Source organism: Dromaius novaehollandiae, chromosome 19 (genome assembly GCF_036370855.1).
Source record: "Dromaius novaehollandiae isolate bDroNov1 chromosome 19, bDroNov1.hap1, whole genome shotgun sequence".
In the NCBI taxonomy this organism is placed as follows: Eukaryota; Metazoa; Chordata; class Aves; order Casuariiformes; family Dromaiidae; genus Dromaius; species Dromaius novaehollandiae.
In genome coordinates this window covers 3,771,975-3,793,701 of record NC_088116.1, presented here as the reverse complement: position 1 = coordinate 3,793,701, position 21,727 = coordinate 3,771,975, and the positions used below count along the sequence as shown (strand labels likewise).

Here is a 21,727-nt window from a genome sequence, read left to right as displayed (position 1 = left end):
AAGTAACCAAGAAGAATCATATGAGACTAATCAAGAAAAGCCTGATCACAAAAAGAAAAATAAACTCTTTTGCTAAAGGTCCTTTCCCCAGAGGCGTTGATACTTTCCTTCAGCTCATCGGGTCACATCAGGACTGACTATACATATTAAAAAAAAAAAAAATCGTTTTTAACCACATACCCAAAAAACATACTGAAGTAAATAGCACAGTATATAATAGGTATCAGACTGTCCAGAAAAGATATGTAAGGAAGGCAGGAGGAAAACCTCTTGTAGACCTGTTAAATGACAGCAATTTGCCTGAACATAACCTCCATTACCAGAATGTTAGAAATACAGCAGTCTCACCCTCCTCTGTCTCTTCTATATATACGTATATACAAACATGAGAAGAGCCACTAAAATAATTAGCTTGAAAGATGTGTAAAGTAGATATGTAGATATGCAGATGTAAAAGATATGTAGACTAAGCAGAGCACCAGCATGCGTTGTACCACATTTTGAAATGGTTTAACATCACCGTAACTGATAGACTGTGTGTGTGTATATTAGTTTATAATTATCTCTTAATTCAGGTTGAAGCAGGTACATTTACTTTAAGTCTCACATACTGGTTGCCTGTTGAAAGGCACCAAAATTTCGATTTCCCAAAGAGATTTCTTCTGTTTCCTTGTGCCCTGAAGCAAGACGGACCTTCGATAGGTAGGGAAGGTTTTGTTCCTCCCTGTAGGTTTTTTTGAAGAACTTGTGCTGCCTGTTTTCTGAGGTAGGGATTGGAGACCTTCTGGTTTCAGTTATAAAGTCCTGGTTTCTCGTATGTCCCAAAAAGGCTGTTTTCCCCTCCTCTCTGATGACTTTGGTCCAAAGATCCTTTTACCAAATCCAGACGCAGCCTTCCCGGGTCTCGTTCAGGCTGAGGCGTACCAAACCCCTGCAATTCGTCATTCCTATCGCTTGCTAACTAACAGGAGAACGTGAGCCGTGTTCAGCTGGGGGGAGCAATGCTTGGAGCTGCAGCCGGCAGCAAAGCATGCCTGTATGCCGAAGGGGAAGCACTTGAATGACAAGAAAGAAAATGTTATTAACAGCAAATTATTCGTTAAAACAATAATACAGTGTTATAACGATTACTGTTTTTTCTGTGAGAGTGGTGGTACCTATAACCCCCAATTAGGCGCTCTGGTCCTGTCATAGGAGGTATTCTGTGAGACAGTAAATGAGTGTTGGTCCCAGAAAGCTCTTAGGCCAGGTTTATGGCTGAAAGAAACTGGTGAATAAACACACGAATGTAAATAGGTTAGCGGGGAAGCAAAAATAGAAGTAAAAATGTGCAGCATTCACAGGGGCCACCAGTGTAGCCAGTGACCACAGTCATGATTTATAGTAAATCTGAATCTTAAATCTCCCCAGCTAGTGATTATCCAACCATCTTTCACATTGCCTCATCTTCCCGGGAAGTGCTGCTGCAGGCTTTAGGAATCCTCTGCATTGGGCAGGGGTATTGAGCAAAATCGGAGGTTTCTGAACCATTCTGGAAGTTCCTGGCTGACATGGGCTTCTCCCAAGGACTGTCCCGTGTCCTGAGCGAGGGAGATTTTAACTGAGGTGCCCAAAAGCACCAAGGAATTCAGAGGCAGGAAAAGAATTGAATCTGCATCTCCTAGGCCTACCTTAGATCTTGATGATGAAGCCACTCATCCTTTACTGCCGGCACAGAGAGATGATGAGAGGTGGAGTGCCTGGAGCTCTGCTGTGATCCCTCAAACAAGAAACACCAAAGTTTTTGGGGAGAGCAGGGGCAGGGCGCCCTGCACACAGCGGCCAGAAGCCCTGCAGCTCCCCAAGCCAGGCAAGAGCTCAGTGATGGGCTATCAAATACAGTCACAAATTAGAATATTGTAATAGGTGCACTCTAGATGGCTGCCTGCTTTACACTTGCTGCTGTGCGTCTGTTCCCGAGGTGGAAACCATGGGCCTGCCATTGATCTTATACAGGCGCAGGGATGGTCTGAGCAAAAGCTTTGTGTGGTTATCCTGAACCTATTTATGCAATAAGCAACATATACTCAGCTGTTATCTTTACATTTTCAATGTTGAGTTTCTCTAGAGGATAAAGACCTTAAGCATCCCTTAAGTTTCGTCTAAGTCTTTGTATTTCCCGAGTGAAACACTGAAGCACACAGAGACAAGAATCGTCTTGGTAGTTATGAGGGGGACAGTAGACATCTTAGCCACATCTGGTAATCTGTCCAACGTAAAAAGCATGAGCTTGTGTAAGCATTGACTTTCTTCTGAAATTGCAGCCTTTTAAACACTTCTGATTCCATAATTATTGACGTGTCCAATCTTCTTGTTAAGCTTTCTTCGCATACTGGCTTTCCATCTGCTCCCGTTGCATTCTTGACTTGCATTCAACTTTGTGTTTTGATCAATAGTGTTTCAGTCCTGTCTTAAACCATTATACAGCATTTTGTTTTTACAGGAAGTTCTACAGGGAACCGCAGAGGTTTTCAAACCTGAGACAAGCAGCCTGTTTGGGTTTGAAACAAAATAATACCTTTTTTTTTTTTTTGGTTTGATTTAATTTCCAAGCGTTCTATAAATGCCCTTAGAATCTATCAAACTAAGCTAATGTAAATTTATGAATAATATCCTCAAGATGCAAGTAAAACTTGCTTGTGCCTTTAAGCTGTTAGACTCTCTTAAAGACTGCAGCCAGTTAGTGTGCCCCAGGCTCTGCTTCCCTCAGTCCAGCCTACCCCTCAGAACATTAATTTAATTGTGTTAAATTTCCTGGGGGTGTTAATGGAAGATGTTGGAAGTAAGGGTATGAATCTTAGTTCATAGTCACAAATGTTTTATTTCGTGTCCAGATAGGTTATTTTTAAGTAATAACTTATTTGGTTTTAATTTCCTCTCTGTTTAAAAATATATAAAAGAAAAAGCTTTCTGGATTGTTACTTGCTGTTGCAGTTAATCTGTGCATTAAGAGTAGGGTCACAGCAGAGAAGGCTAGCATGCTACTTGGAAAGCTTAATCCATCATCCTTTGTTTATTTGTCATCTGTTTCGATTTCAGTCACTTTGAGTCACATTCTTTGCTCTGCAACTTGTGTATGAAGTACCAAATGTGTTCGAGCTATGTATGTAAGTTTGTGTATGTGTGTGTCTGGAAACCTCTATTCTGGTAATCCAATATTCTTTGACTCCTTTCTCTCTTGGTTTTCCTCAAGAGCATGACTGCAAATCAAGATGGTCTTTTTTCCAAAGATGGCTCAGGTAGCTAGGTTGGTAGGAAAGTTCTCCATAACCCCCCAACTGTATGTGGACATCTCAGGTTTAATGCATGCAATGCAGACAGATCAGATCCAGAGCCAGTGCATACCATTTAGATGGCTACTTCTGAAAATTGTCATCTTAGATATTTTTGATGAAAAATACTTCTGCCTTTTTGCACTCTTCCCTCCCACTTTCACTTGATATATATATGTTCTTGCTGTAAATAATATGTTGACAGGAGGCAGCTAGGGTAGGTGAGTAGTTAGAGCATTCATGTACAAGTAAAACTGTCCCGTTTTTTCACATTAGGAACATAGCCTATGGTGTTATGCATGGTGTTTACTATTTGTATGATGTTTCAGCCTTGCAAAATTCTTCATCATCACAAACATGTTCTTCATATTAGCACATTTGCAGCAGGTCAATAATCATTATGCCTGCGTAAACTCGTAGATTATCCTGATTATTACTCAAAGTTGCTCCTTTCTGCAGGCATTCCCAGGCTGATCCATAGCTCCAGTATCAACAGCTTTTCAAGGATGGTTTCTGACCGTGAGTTTCAAATTGAACGCGATGCCCGTAGGCTCAGGTCTGCAGTTCTTCCCACCCACGGTTCCTTGTCACTGCGTAAGAAAAGGGGCCACTGGAAAGGAAGGATGTCAAAGGAAACTCCCACCTTTCAGCTTATGAAAGCAAAAAAGCTGCCACGTGAGTGGAGCCAAGTCAGTGGCATGAGCTTGGGAGCACTGCAAACGTCACCATTTGGTGAATCCCTGTTGTTGCTTTTCACTGCAACCAGCTGGGAAAAGGGTCTTGACAAGCTCGAGAATATGGCTGGGCCCATCTGCCCCGAAACGACGTGGCTGGAGCAGCGGGAGATAAAGGAGGAACCTCCCATCCAAGTGGACCTGTTTGCGCAGTACAGCTGACACAAGTGAGTACCGCAGCTGTCAAATACTTATTTGCCACAACCAGTGTATTTCTGCCCTTAATATTAAAAGTGTGTCAGAATTTCCATTATAAACCACTTATTTTGTGGGTTTATAGCTCTGCCGTAAAAACACACCTTAGGCTGAGTCTTGGCATAGAGCCATTTGGCTTTTGCTAACTCGGTATTAATTCAGAACATCCAGACAGTGTTTTTAAACATTAGTATCTGAAACATGTTGTTGCTTCTTTTTTTATTTTTTTCACAAGTACCTTGTTTTCTGCAGGACTTGCAGAAGTCAGAGATTGCCAGATACAGTTAAAACACGAATCTGCAGTGTCTGGAAGCCTCCTTGGAAGGACTGAGACCTGCAATGAGAAAGAAAAGTCTGGGGACATCTACAAAATTCTCCGGCCGCACTGGTAACCTGGGTACAAACCTCCGAGACTGACCTGCCCAGATCAGTGTCTTGCTGAGCAATCGGACTGCCATCGCCTGGAAAGGCTACCAGAAGACAGCAGAAAGCAGAAAAGTTGCGGCCAACCTGCAACTTCCTAGCACAGCTGAAGATAAAAGCTAAAATATCTATTCGGGAATGAAATCAAAGAATCTTAGACTGTGTTTGAAGTCCATAGCTTAGGAAAAAGACTGGGAGTCAGAGATCTCTGTGAGATGGGAAATCAGGAGAAAAAAAGTGCTCGTAATTTGAAATTTGCAGATACTCAGATGGGATATTTCAGGTCAGCTGAAAAAGTACAAAACCCCCTGCTTTTGAAGGAAAAACATCCACGAGGAGCCCAGATGGTCTGTTCAAATCACAGCCCAGCTGAAAGGCTGGAAAGATGGACAGAAAGCGGGGCTCCTAGCAGCCAAACCCTGTAACTCGAACACTGTTTATAAAGTGAATGATGAAAAGGGGTGATCCTAATCTGATCCCTGGCCTTACTGCACAATTAGAAAAAGTGATAATCTTGGTTTGTAAAACAAGGAAAATTGGCAGCTGCGGAAAAATTAAAGGAAGTTGTTCAGTTAAATATTAGACCTCTGAAAAATTGGCCATAAAAGTTGTTCTGAGGCTGGCCAGGACACAGCCTCAGAAACGTCCAGGGAAAGTTCTTCAATCAGCTCAGGAAACATGAAGACATGAAGCTGCGAGTGCTGAGCTCCAAAGGAATGAGGATAAAGCTTCTAGCTTTTCTCTAGATTTGGTCAGTTTATTTATTGAATGTATATTAGGATCTGTGAAATGAATGGAATAAAGTACCCTTTCTCAAACTTAAATTATTAGGTGTACTGAAAAAGAATATATTGGTCTGCAGCAGAGACAGTGACTGCTGGGAAACATGATGCATCCAAAAGTGGGAAAATTGATTTTGAAAGTTGGACCTCTGCTTGGGAGCAAGAACTGTGACTAGAATGATGGATAAGCTATGAAAGATTTGGATTTCATTATGGCTAATAACAGAGTAATACATGCTGGAAATATTGTCTTACAAATTAAATATCCAGAAGTTTCCTTTAAATATGTGGCCCAGGTGAAATGTAGTAATTGTGGATAACTGATTTGCAGCAGGCAGGCTTTCCGAGCACGGCAGCGAGTTAACGCAGCAGCTACTTGTTGCAGTTCCTTGTTACCCAAGGAGGAGTGATGCAGATCTTATTTTAAGGACCAGGCCTTTGCAGAAATCTTAGCTGCTAGTGTGTTTATAGAAGAGGTTAATATTCTCTGGCACAAAGAAACCAAAATTCTGAGTTCATTTAAATGTGTGGCAGCAGCATCTTCTAAAGTATTTTCTTCACAGCGTATGAGGATGTAAGTAGCTATGCTTGCTCTAGCTTTAACCCACCTAGCACAGGTAAACCCAACTTTAAAATATGACAGCTTAGACGTCAATACAAGTTATAGCGGTCCACCAAGTGTCTCCGGTCTATGCTGAGACCGCTAGCCTCTGCTGAAATTACGCTTGCCATTACTATTGTGCTTGTGTTAACAAGATTAAGGAAAGCCTGGCTGTGCCACAATCACAATTTCAGCTTGCTGTTTAGATTCCCCAAAAGTTTTTCCAGTTGAAAACCCGTTCTCTGGATGCAATAAATGTAGCGCCGGCGCGCGGTGGTCTACCACAGGCTGCTCCTGCGGGAAGCCAGCGCCGCGCACGCACCGCCCCGGCTAGCGAGAGCAGAGTGGGAAGAAGTGCTACCGGGCATCAAGGAAATGAACTGGGATGGGATAAGCGAGCTTTCAACAATTTTTTGGACCTCACTCGCAGTTCTGATTAAAGTCAAATGGGGCCCTACCAGCTCCGGCGGAGCCAAGGAGCCGGAGGAGGGGGCGGGAGCTGCCGCGAGACCTCCTGCGATGGGAAGGATGTCTCTTGGCACGGCACCTGCTGCGCCGCGGAGGACGGGGAGAAGGCATCGCACGCGTGCCTGTTTCGGATTATCGCCGGGTGATAGCTGGGTATGAGCTGAGATGTTCGAACAGGAACTGACGTATTTACAAACGGTCTGTAATACGCTGAAAGTCATCAGCTAGAGATCAAACCCAAAGACAAGTGAATCACTGCGAGCAGAAGTGATTAATTACGAGCACGTAGGCAGCCAGGGACCGCTTTGCACGGAGAGAAAGCAAATGGAGGCAGCCCAGTCCTGACCAGCTCTCCAGCCAAGGGCAGGCAGGTAACGGGCTTTTCTCCTTTTTTTTACACAGATTCCTCCTACTTTTTCAGACAGTTTATTTGTGGCTTTGTTAACACTGTAAAACCACTGCATGGACTTGGTGAGAAGGAAACCATTTCAGTGGCGAGCGTAGTGTGATTTAACGTTTTCAGTTTTGAGAAAAGCCCGTGTAACCGCTCCGTTTCAGCCTCCCCGCGTTTCAGACACCTCTCAGGCTGGACACAGATGCTAGCGCTTACGGTCTGGGGGCAGCACTGACAGACGAAATCAAAGGGCTCGAGAGGATGGTGGCTTATTACAACAAAAAGTTTGTGTTCTCTGGAGGGAAATTAATATTCTGCTCAAAGAACATCTGACAGTGGTTAAAGCTATAGAACATTTTCGCTGCCATTTCTTTAGGAGAGGATATATGGTTTGGACAAATCATCAGCAGGCTGCGGGGACTCGGGAGGGCGCGTTGCCTCCCGGCTGGGAGAAGCAGGAATGCCGTGCTTCCCGGTCCGCAGCGGGCTCGTGCACGGCTCTGCGTGGCGAGGGGCACAGCTCGAGGGGCGAGGAGCCGGCCGCGGCAGGGAGGCCGGTCTCGCCGTCGTGGCCGGCTGTCCGGGGCTCTCCTCCGCACGGGGAGCCGGACCTGCGGCGAGGGCAGCCTCTCCCGTTTTTTGATTCCCGCGGTAGGCAGGGTCATGGACGTTTTTCTTAGCAAATAAACATAATTGTATTGAAGAAATACATGGCTCTATCATTCTTTTTTTTTTCCTGCCCAAAATAAGCTGCAATGCATTGAATATTATTAATTGCTTAATGTTAAAGGAGGCGTATTGCCCTTAAAATTCTCCATCTCTATTGCTGGAAGAAGCAAAGAGAATCAGTACCTTAGTAAAGGATTGATACAATACTGTGTGGCTTTTATATATATATAAAAATATATATATATGTGCATATATATATCATGATGGTTAGTTGGATCTGTCTGCAAACTAAGTAGTAGATTGATAATTTGCTTGCTGCAATAAAGCGAGTGCTATGAAATGCTGAGCCTGTTTGCTGTAGCAAGCCGGTGGATCAGCTTTAAAGTTACCGTATCTAAATCCGTGCTTTCCGAATTGTGTCTCGCTTTTTTATCCCTGAACCGTCAGGGAGCCGTCATGTTACTCTGCTGGCGTCTCACTGGCGTGTGCAGCAGCAGACCGCGGTATCACGGTGGCAGACGTAAGGCGAGGGCCATCGTCATCAGAAACTTCCCCCGAGCGCAGGTACCCGAGCTCCTGGGCATCGAAGGCAGCTGCGAACCGAAAGCACAAGAGCCCGGAGAGCGGGTACTTAGGGATAATCTGATTTTAAGAGAGCCATTGCGTTTTAAAGCTGTTTGATGTTTTCTTTAAGCAGCAGGTGGGATCAAACACTGGGAAATCAGATGTGCAAAGATTTTCATCACTTTGTAAAACCCCTATTGAATAAGCTTGTATTTAAATCAATAGTACTGCCAGGTTGCTGTGGGTTATCCGGTAGCATTTAATTGTATCAGCAGAGTTAACATTTCACAAAGCGCTTTTTTTTTTCATGTGTAAGTTGTTGATATATGGTTTGTGTACAGGATAAGTGCCAGGTACATTTTTAAAAACACAGGTGGGAATGACAGCAATAGAGAGCGGGGTTTGGGTGTGGAAGCCCTCCAGCAGGGAGGAGGACATTGCCGCTGAGCAGTGGGGCCAGTGAGCTCTCGCGTGCAGCCCTGAAGCATTTTGGTGCTCGGCTTCTAGGGTCCGCAGAAACCTCCTGAGCACCTAGCAAGAATCGAGGAATTCAAGGAATTAGTGCTTTAACATTCGACCTGGTGGTGGCTGTAGAGAGGAAGACTGGAGGCTGCTTGACGTCGCTTGATGCGCCCTGTCCTCCAGGGTGGACGGATGGGCTGAGCCGAGCCCTGGAGCTCGTCCTGGGCGTGCTGAGCGGGCTCGAGGCAGGACGCGGTGCTGCGTGTCATGCTCAATGGCAGATTGAAATGATTTCTTCTGGATCCCTTTAAAGTCCATTAATCTTTGTAGGGCTGGGAATTTAACAACTAATAGTCCATTCCAGCAAAGTGCTGAGCTCCCTCGATTCAAAACATCTTGCAGAATGAGGCCAAAGACCGTGAGTTAGGAAGAGGTGTGAGGAGAGCTTTATTAGTATGGCACATATTTAACCCATAGGAAAACCCACAAATTTTACTCATTTTAAGTGTATTTCACACTTTTTGACTATTTGAAATAACCACATTTGTAAAAACTTCTTTTAATGAATAGAGCTCTTTATGTACAAAGGCAAACCTTTTTTCCCCTAAGTACAGTACTTTTAAAATGCTATTTCTTTTGTAGGTCTGGCTGCTTCCATCGTCTGTTCGTTACTGCTTACTGCTCCAGAACCCTCAAGAACTGTAAACAGGCCTTTTAGGTTATGCTTTATCTTAAAAGATTTTGCTGATCCATACCACATATTCACCAGGACTAACAAGACAGATAAGTGGAGGATTTTGTTATTTAATTTAATTTAAACTATTCTCCAGTGCAACTGCAGAGGCGGTGCGATCCGTGCATGTAAGTGATGGGAAAGAGCTCCCTGGTCCCAGTCCTGGCCCCACTGGAGTCAGTGGGAGTTAAGCCACTGACTTCGACAAAGCAAGGATTTCACCTTCCCTTTAAAAAATATTTCACTGCGACTCTTGTCAGAATGCAGGTAAAGGCATAATTTTTAAATCTCGCTTCCTTGTAACATTTGGATGTTTATTTGCCTTAAGTGCACTTCAAAGCAATTTGATAAAAAATTTCTCAACAATTCCGTGTTATTTCAAGGTGGTTTTGAATTGGTTCATTTTTTGCTACTTGTGCATTCAGAGACCCCACATTGCAATGTCTGGGCTAAAAACATGATAGAGGAATGTTCAAATATTTTGTATTGCTGGGTTTTAAGCTGAATTAAAGAAAGCCAGAAATGAAAACATTCACATTTGTTTATGTAATTAAAAAAAATCCTATAAATTTGGACCCAAGCTAGCTGAGCGTATCCCTTTAATGAACGCAAACCTTCACGTCTTCTTGCAAGCACACCATAAATGGAGAGGCATATATGTCATATCTACCATATCAATGTCATTTTAGAGTATGTAAAAAAAAAAAAAGAAAAAAACACTTTATTTGTCTTAGGAAATATCGAAAACTTTTATAGGGAATTTGGAAAATATTTTTGGCTAGCATGAAAGGTAAAATCCTGCAGCACAAAGTACAGACATGGGCACAGAGACTGAACAGACGGGCTGCTGTAAAACAACCATTTAATAAGGCATTAAAATGCCATCGACTTGGACACATAAAAAAAAAAGCTATGAAAACAAATGCCTTTCAAATAATTAGGATCTTATGCTTGAGACCAGTGTTGATCTCTATGCAGAGATTTTCCTGCTGAAATCAGACCAGTCTAAGTCTGATCGTCTAAGGAAGGAATTAGCAGCGTATAAATCGGCTGCTGCTTGAGATTTTTCTGTTTCTGCCATACATAACCATTCATATAAATGATCACTTCAGACTTTCTATCTCCTTCTTTCTGTTTCCTAAAGTATTCTGAAATGCATTTGATTTAGTAAGTCAGAATAATTTTTTAATTGAACCTCAGATTTTTATCACGAGTGTGTGAAATGGTTGAATTACTAGCCTTTACCCACACTATATGAGGGAATCTGAGCCAGGCTAACTATATGCAGCCAGAAATAGCAACAAAAACCATTTCTGTTCTCAAAAATGTAGCGTGACTTTGCTTTCACTCGAGGTAATGTACTCACATTGATTTTAAGGTTTAACAATAGTTTGTGGTGATTGCTGGTGTGTAAAATACATCAAATTGTTGTATAGATTTATCCTTTAATGTCGAAAATAAATCCTCAAGAACAATCTTTATCACCTGTAATGTTTACAAATACAAAAATAATTACTATAATTGCCCATTCCTGTTTGCGTAGTTAAGCCTGGGTCACTGCTGTCATGATATTCCTCATTTGCACAGCTCCGAAAAGCTCCGCTACTAAACCAGAGCATGTTTGGAAGGCCGCGCATCTGCGCTACTCTAATTAACTCCACAGCGAATAAACTAGTAAGCCAGTAAATAAATTTAACTTTACATCGTGACTGTAATGGAAGAATATTTTGGTTTTGTTGAGCATGGTATGCCGTTGCTATGTAATTTTTTTCCCCAAAAAAGTTGATACTCTTTTAATAAGCTCAAGGCTGTAAAACAAAGTAACATAGATGTTATCTAAGAGCGGAGCATCAGATTCTCAACTTCCAGCTGGAATTTAATGGACTTTTACTACAAAAGTCGTGATAAATGAATGTTACTTTTCTCATACAATAAAGCTATTGTTTTGATCTTCATTTCGCTGTGCGTTAACATCAATAATCTCGAAGCAGTTAATGTTTGTCCCTGCTGTACTTTTGTGCTATGTCCTGTTTTGCGGCAGCAGCAGCTAACCCCTGCGGCATGTGCTGTGCGCTTGAACCTTCTCACGCGGGGTGCCTCTTTCTTTCAGATCTGTGCTTTCAGACCCAGCTAGATTTCGTGTTTTTAGCCCATAGACCTGGGTCACATGATAAGAGCCCTGCGCATAACTTTCACAAGCAGTCAAAACATGCGATCTTTCTCCTGACATTGCGATCTCGTCCATTAATTGGATTTTATATGGCTTTTCTGCTAGCCTTCTGCTGGCTTTTAAAGGTGTGAAAACTTGCACTGCAGAGGAATTTTATGGATTGTGGCCGTAATTTCTGAATAAGACTCTAAATTAATCAATAAGTGGTCCGGTTATAAAACTTTGTGCAGAATTTCTGGGTTCCGGTCAGTTTGCCGTTAACCCGGCGTTGCCGTTCGGCTGGAAGTGCATCCCAATTAGCAGCCCTGCTATCTAGCAGTAGCAGCAAGTGATTTTTTTTCCCTTTTTTTTAAAGTCAGTCGTAAATGATTAGTCCAAAAGAGTAGCATAAAACTTCGAACTAGTCCCCTGCAGGAGTCGGCTGGAGGAAATTAAAGGATCAACGACAGGAGGGAAGCACTGAGGCAGGATTGTTCCAGGCGGCCGCCACCGGCTCGCGCGCGCACGCAGGAAATTGGCTTCATCAAAAGCCGCGGACGCGGGATGCGGACGAGGACGGTGGCGCAGGGGATGGCTCTAAATCACGGCTCGGCATCGCACCGGTTGGCGAGGGAGCGGTTTCCTCCCCGTCACGAGAAAGCAGCTTTCCTATACAAAAAAAGAAAAAGCCTCTCGTCCCTGTGAATTAATGAAAGTTCAGCCCAAACGCGGGCTATAAATCTGACGTAGCTTGACGAATAATGAAGACTCAGTTTCCCCCCAAATAATAGCGGTTGGATGGGATTTTTGCACGAGTGGGAATGGCTCCTTGCAAGCTCGGCTGCTCGTTTCAGACTGTTTCTGCTCCGCGCGCTGGGTGTGCGTGCGTGCGTGTGTGTGTATGAGAGCTGTAAAACGAGTGACTCACGAGTGCTTGTGACTTACAGTCAGGCAAGGCACATGCTCTTTAATGCCTTAAGTAGATTCACACTGCAGAAATTTGGATCTTTCTGGGCCTGAGATGAAGCTGAAACCTCTCGCGCGGAGCAGGAAAGAGTCGCAAGAGGGGAAACGCATAAATCTCCATCTGGAGCCAAGTATGCTGGGAAGGCGTAAAGAGCCGGGGAGCAGCGGTGCCAGAGCAGGGCTGAGAAAGAGCAAAATCCCGAGGGGAAAAGGGGAAGAAAGAAACAGGAATGTCCCAGGAATGAAGCACTTAAAATGTTCAGAACTTGCATCGGAAGTGAAACACTGCAAGGCTGTAATCCAAATAAGGAAATTAGAACAAAAATTAACAATATTCAGCTATTCAGATGTCAAAAGAAATAGCACGGTTATTGGTGTTAGAGGTTATTGCCAGGAGGCAAAAGCTCAGCATGTCTTGGGTAATTAAGCTTCACTGGAGAGCATGGATCCCTTCTCCAGGTAAGAAATGCTTTTATAACATGGCATCTTTCGCTATTGTAATTAAACACCATGGGCTATTCTGCATATGAAGTCTTAAACACTTTAGTCCTTTATCATGGGATTTTACTGGCCAGGCATGTGTGTTCTTATGGCAAAAAGTATTGACTGCTATAAAAAAAGAAACCCAAACATTTCTTTTTATTACTTGACTTGCTGTATTTTTATATATATTGAGCCAAATTCATCCCTTGTGTAGCTCAGTTGAAGCCAATAAGGATAGATTTGGCCCATGTCTATATGAGAAAGGTGGTGACAATTAAAATATATTGTTTAATAATGAGAGCTATGGTAGTGAAGTGTCTTTGTGTCTATGAAATTATACACCCCGACACCACGTTGCCAGTACAGAGTGAGACTAGCAAAACACATAAGACCAGTTTTTGATGGAAAGGCAAAAGCACTCTAACTTTTATTATTATGATTAAATATCGCAAAAGCATTTGAACGAGACTAATTTAGGTAACATCTCCAGAAGCCTCAGTTATAATGTAGCATTTTACCACAGTGCAAGCTATTTTAAAACGTTTCTTGACTGCTGTTATATGTGGCTATCAAGGATAGTATGACTGGCTGCTATTAGCAGTAAGTAAAATTTATTTCATTTATATTTCAGTGATTTTCAGGCATACTGGAAGAAGGAATGTGCCCTGTTAAATGAAATGTGTGGACAGCCATTATTATCGCTTTACATCGGTAATTCCCAGGGCTTCCTGCGTGCGAGGCGTTGTGCAAACGCGCGGCAGGCACCGCGGGTGCCCCGCAGCTCAGCATCTTGCCCCTTTGGGCAGCCAGGCACGCGAAGCGCCCTGCACAGCCAACCAAGTCCGCGGCGCGAAACCGGAGCAAATGGGTTTTGTTTGGCGCGCCGACGCGGTGGGCGGTACGAAGCCGCTCTGCTTTTGTATCGCTATAGGTAAGTTATAGCTGCTTTTATAAGCCCAAGCCTGCAGCACTGTCTACTGCCTTTTATCCCCTTTCTGGAGGTATTTGGTTAATGGCTCTTTGTAGCCAGTAACCGTATCCCTAATCCCAGCGTGCGCTGCCAGGAAACCTGGCTCGGCTCTGCTCTGCTCCGAGTGCTCGGTCAAAGGCTTTACTGGGCGCTGGGCTGCCTTCGTGCCAGGAGAGGACTAACCGGAGCGACTGCCCCGGCCCCGAGGGCTCCGGGCAAGTCCTACCCCGGGGCCTCCGGCTCCCTCCGCTCTGCTGCCGCCCGTGACGGTGCCGCTGGGCTTCCCGGCGCGGTGCTTTGGCAACGGGGCTGGGGGGGGTCAGAGCAATGAGGACAGATATTTTCTTGACCCAAGAGCTGGAGCAGGTCCTGATGGCCCTGCCCAGGCGCGTGAGGAGAAGGCATCTCTAGCCTGCTTAGCGCATGGACCCCACCTGACAAGGTTCCTCTCGCACGCAGATGGAGACCTCAAACATCACAGACGCAATAGGTTGCTCGGTTCATCTAGTGCTACTGGTCCTCCAAGGGGACTGCCCAAAAATGGGGGGGAGGGAAGAAAACACAGAAAAAAAAAATCCCACCTTTTTACTGTAACCTAATGATTGTTGGTTCTGAACGTCTTTTATAGAAATCTGGCCTTTGGCATTGACTTCAGATACTATTTTATTAAAAGAACACATGATTCATTGCAACGGTGCACTTCAGTATCTATGAACAGGAAAGCTGGGAAAGACACAAAAGCAGCCGGGCTATGGAAAAGCGATTCAGGGAAGCGTTACAGCACAAAGCCGCTCGATCTGCCGGGAGAGACAACAGAAAGGAACACAGTATCTCCAAGGAAACATCTGAGCCCGGCGTCGGAGCCAAGTGAGGAGTTATTATTGTATTAACCTTTCAGGAAAGGGCCACAGGGTATATGTGGAAAGAGCAAATCCTGCCTTTTTGGAATCCATAGGAATTTTGTTGTTAGCATCAGTGTGATCAGGATTGGCCCATAGACATTTAAAACTGAAGCTTAATGAAAAAAGTAATGAGAGATTCTGGTAGGTTTAGTCTGTCGTAAGTAGGATAAGAGTTTCTTTATTTTTTTACGTCTTCGGAGACCTATGTTTCTGAATATAAAAAGCACAGCTATGTTATCCGTAGTTCTTTACCTATTATGAGACCAGAAGTGGTTAAAACAAGTAAACTTGGAGAACAACTTAAACTCAAACCGAAACAGTGAAGTTGCTGACGCCACACTAAGTCTTGCCTCCGGGTGTGGAGTTCATAATCTCGTCTGATATCGCCAGACTTTGCAATCTGCGCGTGCGGAGAGCAAAGCGCGGGCGGGCGGCGAAGCGCGCGCCTCGCTCCGTGCGCGCCGGCCGGCTGCAGTGTGCAAACAGCAGCGCACGCATTAAACGTTGCAAAATCAGAGCCGCAGACAGCTCGCTTGCCAATTGCTTTTGCTTTTTTTTTTTTTTATTACCCCACTTTCTCCCTTTTTAGTTTTCTGTTTCACATTTTCCTTGTGTTTACTTCCTGACCACTGACTTCCTATTTCCCTTTATTTTGCTATAAATGCATAGGATGAAAATTGATTTTCAAGCGATTAACTGCTTCCCAGAGGTGAGGGAATATTTTCATGTTATGCATGAGAGAAGCAAAGCAAAAATTGCGTATTTTACTAATGGCTTCACAGTGCATCGTTGCTGAGTGCATTAGCGTTTGTAAATCCTGCATTTCACTGGAGTTCTTGGACTATACAGCGAAGGTGTTTTCTCCTTTGAAACCACAGCTAAGAGGAATGCAAAGAAGTGTGCATATTTAGCCTCACGCACACTGATTTGCTTTAGCAGCCTGGTCTAAATCGGGATTTAGCAGTTGCTTCTCTGTACTGGGAGAAGGAGATTCTTCCACTCTTTCCTTCACTCGCTCCTGCTGCCGCGGCCGTGCCGGGGCTCGTGCGGGGCGCTCAGGGCAGGAGCCCGCCTGTTCGCGCTGACACCTCCCCGGGCTGCAGCGCCTGGATAACGGCCCTACAAAAAGCTAAACCCCCCTTTCCCCTCGCGGGTTACTGATGAAGAAATGTAGGGAAAGCGCAGGTCATCTGGACCTTTCTGTAACGGGCCCGTGCTCAGGTTTAACGTTAAGTGCAAGCCCAGCCCTCCTCGGTGAGACTGCACAGAAATCCCAGTGGAAGCTCTTCCTGCTCCCAGCCTGTCTGCTGCCCTTCATGGTGATAAATGGTGGGAGGGGAAGGGCGAGGGGGGAGGACTAGCGCGGCTTTGAACTGATTGTTTTTTAAGAAGGATGGGAAGGAAGGAAGAATGCGGCTTCATTTAAACCAGAATTTTTGTTTTATGGCTAAAATCTTTGGTGTTCTTCTCCCCTTGGTGACCTTTGGTGCTCTCATGAGTAAGTCTCAGACTAACCCCTACTCGAAGATGTCTAATCAGGTAAGGCATTGGGCTACTTTTATTTTTTGCTTTAAGCTGTCCCGGGTCCGTATCCCCACTCCCGTTTGGCCCTGCGCGTGGTTGCTCGCTAGCTGCCACCTTTGCTTGCAGGCTGGGTATCTGCTCCACGCTGGCTGTTTCGTGCTACTGCCGATGCACAGAGCAAGTTCATCACCTTTGCAGAACGTCTCGTGATTGATTCCTCGTGTCTGGGGAAATCTGCTCCAGCGTTGCAGGCTGAAACCAGTGCTCGGCTTTAGTGCGCATAATCAAGGCTTCGAGACTTGTTTTTCTTCGCTTTGCGCTAGACGGGTATGCAATACAACACACCGCATTAAATTCACAGTTTTATTGGTCTCTCAGTAGCCGCCGGGACGCATTGCGCAGGAGCAAGCCGTGACGCGCAGCGTGCGTCTGGGTCGTCCATCACGCTCGGGGCCGCGGTGCGCGCGCCCAAACGGGGCGCCAAGGCCGCGCGCTTGGCTCCTCGCGAAGCCGCGGGGACCTGCTCTTGCCATACCGGAGTCTATAAAAGTTTTCCTATTGACTTCAACAGGAATAGGACTGGGCCGTAAGGTTTTGGCACGAAAACACGTTAATATTCTTTTTCATCTTTCAGCTGAACACTGGGCTCCAGTATGCATTGTTGTCTGCCTTACGTAAGACAGAGGCTGCTAAAGAGAAATAGTAGTTTTGCACATGTTGTTCTCTAGCAAATATTTGTCGAAGGATGCAGCCATCCCTGCTGGCAGTGGTGAAGGATTTGTACATCAATTTGGCCCAACTGAGTGCTATCGGTGTGAACCTCCCAACTAGATGCTACAACTTGTCACATTTTCTCTTTCAGAATTGTTAAAAATTGTTGTTTCCCGCCTAGACAGTGTGCATAAAGACGGCCAGTCAGTGAATTTCTCCTTTTTTAAAAAACCTTCCTCCACTTTATAAATATGATCCCCCCAAAAATGTTCATTAAAATAACAGCAACATATGGCTAAAAATTGAAGATTGATATTTGCTGAAAACTGTGGAAAATGGCAACAAAAAAGCAGACAAAAGCTTATTAACAAATGCAGAATATTTATGCAGGCATTTTACCCTCTGGTATATTTTGTGGAGCAAGAGCCTTTTGACCTCTTCTAGCTATTCATTCCAGTTTTATTCTGCTTTTGTTTCAGCAGATTTCTAATTAATATAAATCAAAGTTAACCAGATTTCAATTGACCTAGCGTTATCAGCTCTTTGCACTAATTTCTATGCCTTTTTATTTCCCCTTTCTCAGGACTAGACTCCAGAGGTGGCCCGAGGAGGGCAGTTCTCAGCCGGGGGGGCCTTGCTGCAGCCTGCGCGGTGCAGGGGCTGCCGAGCTGAGCCGGGTGCCAGGGAGCCGCCGCCAAGGCTGAGCAGAAAGGTGGCTTCAGACCCCAAAGCCCTGGGGCTTACGTCACCATCAGCGGGATTCGCAGCCGCAAGCTCTCTCCCGGAGGACAGTTCTGCTAGCAGAAGCCCTGAGGAGCTGCTGCTGCCCCCCCTTACCCAAGCCCGGTGTTTTCGGCACCCCGTGGCTATGGGGGTCCCGTGGGCAAACCCCGGCGCTGCAGAGCTCCCTGGTCGACCAACAGCCTCTGCGGCATCATGGGCTGCAAACACGGACACTGCTGTGGAGGCTGTCCCACTTTGACGGGAATAACCACCTACATAGTGACTGCGAGGCCACTGTCCAGGTCGTCTAGGTGGAAAGAAGAAATCTGGGTCAAAGCCCCAGATCCAGGCCTGGCCCAGCATCAGCAGGAGAGTGAGAGGATTCAGGACATCCAGTAACCTGCGCTTAATGCCATAACTCTGGGAACTGGGTATGGTTTGGGGCACGTCCTGCTCTTACCTTTGTGTTCATGAGGGAAAGGATGGCAGCGGCGGTCCCCGCTCCTGGTGCTGCCGTACGTGGTGCTCGATCCGCTCTGCGCCAGGCTGCTGGCTCTGCCTCTCCAGCGCTCCTGGGACTCAAGAGTAGTAGTTCTTGCCCTGGCTAGAAGTTGGTTTTGTGCATGCCCCCAAGGGGAGTTTACATGTTTCTGGGGTTGCATAAAGGTCTTGAGGTCTACAGTTCGGATTCGGAGGCCTCGTTGGTTTAGACGTTTTAACCTCTTGGCAAATCTAGCCCTTGGTTCTTCAAGCCTCCTTCTCACCTTATTTTTACAGCCAGCTACTCCTTTGTGATTTAAAGCCATAAAGCAAAATTAAAAGACTGGGTTCACCATGTCATTTGAAAACTCAGCCTCAAAAACAGTCGGAAAGGTGTGTTTTCTGACTGTAACTGGAATAATGTTCTTCGTGATAGAAGGCAAGTACATGCCTGAGCATCCTGGGGTTTGCTTGGCTGCTGCAACCCTCAAGCAGTCATAGCACAAAGCTCAGAGCGAATTAACCTCCCTAGCAGTTACCCAAGCAGTTTCTCAACTGGTCTGGGCAGCCCCTGCCAAGTTTAATTTTAGCCAACACAGGCTGGTCTGTAGTCCACGGCGCTGGTGTAAGCCGTGGCTGTGAAGCCTACCATGAAACGGCCATCCAAGCGCCAATGGCTACACTGCCTTTTTTATAGACAGAGCCCAAGGGGCAGTTTCTCACATGTCGGTGTTTTCACATTAAAATCTGGTTCATGTTGGAGAGGGCTTTTTGCTTTTGTTGTACTGTTCCCAACATTTCCTTCTCTTTTATTTTTAATATTGATCCTGTACCTTGTGGAAAGGAAATCACTTCAAATCCTTGCTCTCGCCACCAGCAAGTCGTGGAGTCAGGATTTCCCGTATATCCTCCAGCATTGTTACGGCTCCAGCTATCAAAGCACTGAAAACCCTCAAATCACATTGTAATCGAGCCGCCTCTTGTCACAGTGGAGTGAATGTACCTCCTTGGGGCAGGTCCTTAAATTAAAACATTGTCATTCCTTCTCGCTGTTCAAACACTACTGCAGAGCCTCGATTGGCTAAGGAAGAGATGAATTTTTTCCTCCTGCTGGAATTTTTCACTATTACCATCCTCAGGGGACTTCTCATCTTCAAAAGAAACATTCTTTCTATACAAGCTGCAAAAAGAATTATTTAATGACATCATAAATTAATAGAGAAGCACAATTTTTCCAAAATGTGGAAAGAGAGAAAAAAAAAAAACAGTGTTTGCCAAAAACACCCCAGCTCTTCCAGACTTAGGCCTCTCTTGAGTCTGTGAGCTGCCAATGATACCAAATTGAATGGTGGGGTTTTTGGCATGACTTAAATTTAGCTTGTTTAAATTTTGGCAAATATTCGTATTACTCACATACTCAGCAAACTGATACAAATATTTGTTCTATTTAGAGTGAGGTCCAAACTCAGTGTTGGCATAAGTGCTGTTGGACTCGGTGGAACTGAGCTTGCTTGCGCCAGTATTAAATTTGGACCGTTACCTTAAAGAAAAACAGAATTAAAAAAATCCCCTAGCCTGTTAGGCACAGATTAGAATACATCAATGGAAAACAGACCTCATATGTATTCAAGTTTTCCTTGCTTGCTAATTTTTGCCTTAATGTGATTTGAAATGGACCGAGGTTTTCTGCACTTGGGTTGCTGTTCCCCGCTCCGATCTAACAAGCAATCTAGTCAGAGCGAGGACTGAAAACGCCTTCATACCCGCAAAGGCCTTTGCATTCTTGAGGAGTAAGATCTGTTTAAACTGTAGTAAATCAAACCTGGAAGCAGTAAGCATACTTGGGCTAATTTACTGCTGCACAGGTTGCTGGGTCTTTTAATGATGTCCACGGTTTGCTCGTTCCGATTTGAAACACAAACAGACCATTAACTTCCTGCCCCCAGAGCGGCGAGTCCCCGGTGCTCCAGGATGCTTCGATATTGCCCTGCTCGCTGCTCGTAACGGCCAGCAGCGAGGCAGCCGGCTGCCGTAGGCATCGCCGGGTGCCCGGCGAGGAGTCGCAAAGTGGAGCCACCACGGCCAAACCCATCCAGACGGGAAGCGCAGGAGCAACGAGGTGGCCCTTGGTGCCTCACCGGGGCATCCCCACGAACGCGCTCGTGGGATCAGATACACAAACCAGGTTAGAGATTTTGCAATGAAAGGGAAAAAAAAATACACTTACTTCTATTCCCTCAACGAATGCAGCCACAATGCGCTGCAGGGACACGAGAGCTATGGATTTGTGCTCCGTTTGGATACGGTTTGTAAGCTGAATGCTATTTAAATGCTTTCCTAAACGTCCAGCAGAAGTGGGATCCAACTCACTCAACTTCAGCCATTTAGAAATCGGAAATCTGGTCTAAGCTACTGAGCTCGATTTCTCTGCGAGTGGAAAAAGATCATCAGCAGAGAATGAGTCATCCCACGTTAACCTAAATGTCTGGGATGAACTTCCCCTCTCTCTCCATTGACTATAAAAGGAGTCTAGATGACCGGATTACCCTATAGCCAGATTTCGGACATTTATGTGCTAACTCAGCCTCTTACAGTTGCCTTCTGGACTGACAAATGCCATGTGCTACTTTAAAAAAAGCACTGAAAGCGTGCCGCTCACCACGGCTCGCCCGGAGCCCTTGCGCAGGGCCACAGCTAGCCCGGCCGGGCGACCATCCCAGGGCCGTGCCGCTGCGGCCACCGGCCAAGCCGTGGGGTCATCGCGTGTCCCCAGCTCCTCCACGCAGACGCTATCGCGAGACGCTGCTGGAGCAGCCCTTAGGCACGTTACTGCCTTGCATCAACCCGCAGGGCAGTGAGCAGCGTACAAGAGAAAGTTAAAAATGGAAGCAATGATTATTCACAGAAAAGGATATTACTATTCTTTTAATTATATTTGTAAAACAGGCAAAAGATCCAGACTAGCTTGTTTGGACTCTGGGTCATAACCCCATGAATTTGAGGCCAAAGTGGCAGCGCTTGTCTCGGCTGGTGTTGGTTCAACGTCACTCTGGGCAGTTCACAGTAGGGTTTGAGGCACCCTTGGACCTCTCCTGCCTCCCCCACAACCCCTTAATTCTGCGGCTGTCACTTGTACTTGTACCCGAGCTGCACGTACGTGCAGGAGCACCATTTTGGTGTTCTTGTTATCAGGCCAGTGGCTGCTTTTGCCTTCGCCCAGCAATGCTCTTTGCAGTCAGATCAACTCGTGTGTCAGCAAAAAAAACAGACAACACCCCAAAATACTGCAAAAGAAAAAAAAAAAAACCCAAAACAAAAAACAAATCGCTTAGCCTTGCAGTGGGCAGTTAAAATCTGCCCGTGCAGCGATGCTCTGGTGACACGGTCCAGCGTGCACCTGGGTAAGCGGGGCATCGGTGCCGGGAGGGGACGGAAGATGGACGAGACACCCAGGGAACACTCTTATACTCGTTATTGAAATGC

General features: G+C 45.4%; 1 protein-coding gene across 1 annotated transcript in view; it reads left to right on the top strand.

The window, feature by feature from the left end:
- Positions 1–19,006, top strand: part of BRIP1 (BRCA1 interacting helicase 1) — a 142,108-nt gene extending 123,102 nt beyond the window's left edge. The window contains exons 26-29 of the mRNA XM_064523139.1: positions 9,246–12,910; positions 13,566–13,865; positions 14,533–16,657; positions 17,625–19,006. Of these exons, the coding sequence (XP_064379209.1) occupies positions 9,246–9,308 (63 nt within the window). The 3' untranslated portion in view covers positions 9,309–12,910; positions 13,566–13,865; positions 14,533–16,657; positions 17,625–19,006. The remainder of the gene's footprint in view (positions 1–9,245; positions 12,911–13,565; positions 13,866–14,532; positions 16,658–17,624) is intronic.
- Positions 19,007–21,727: the final 2,721 nt, after the last annotated feature.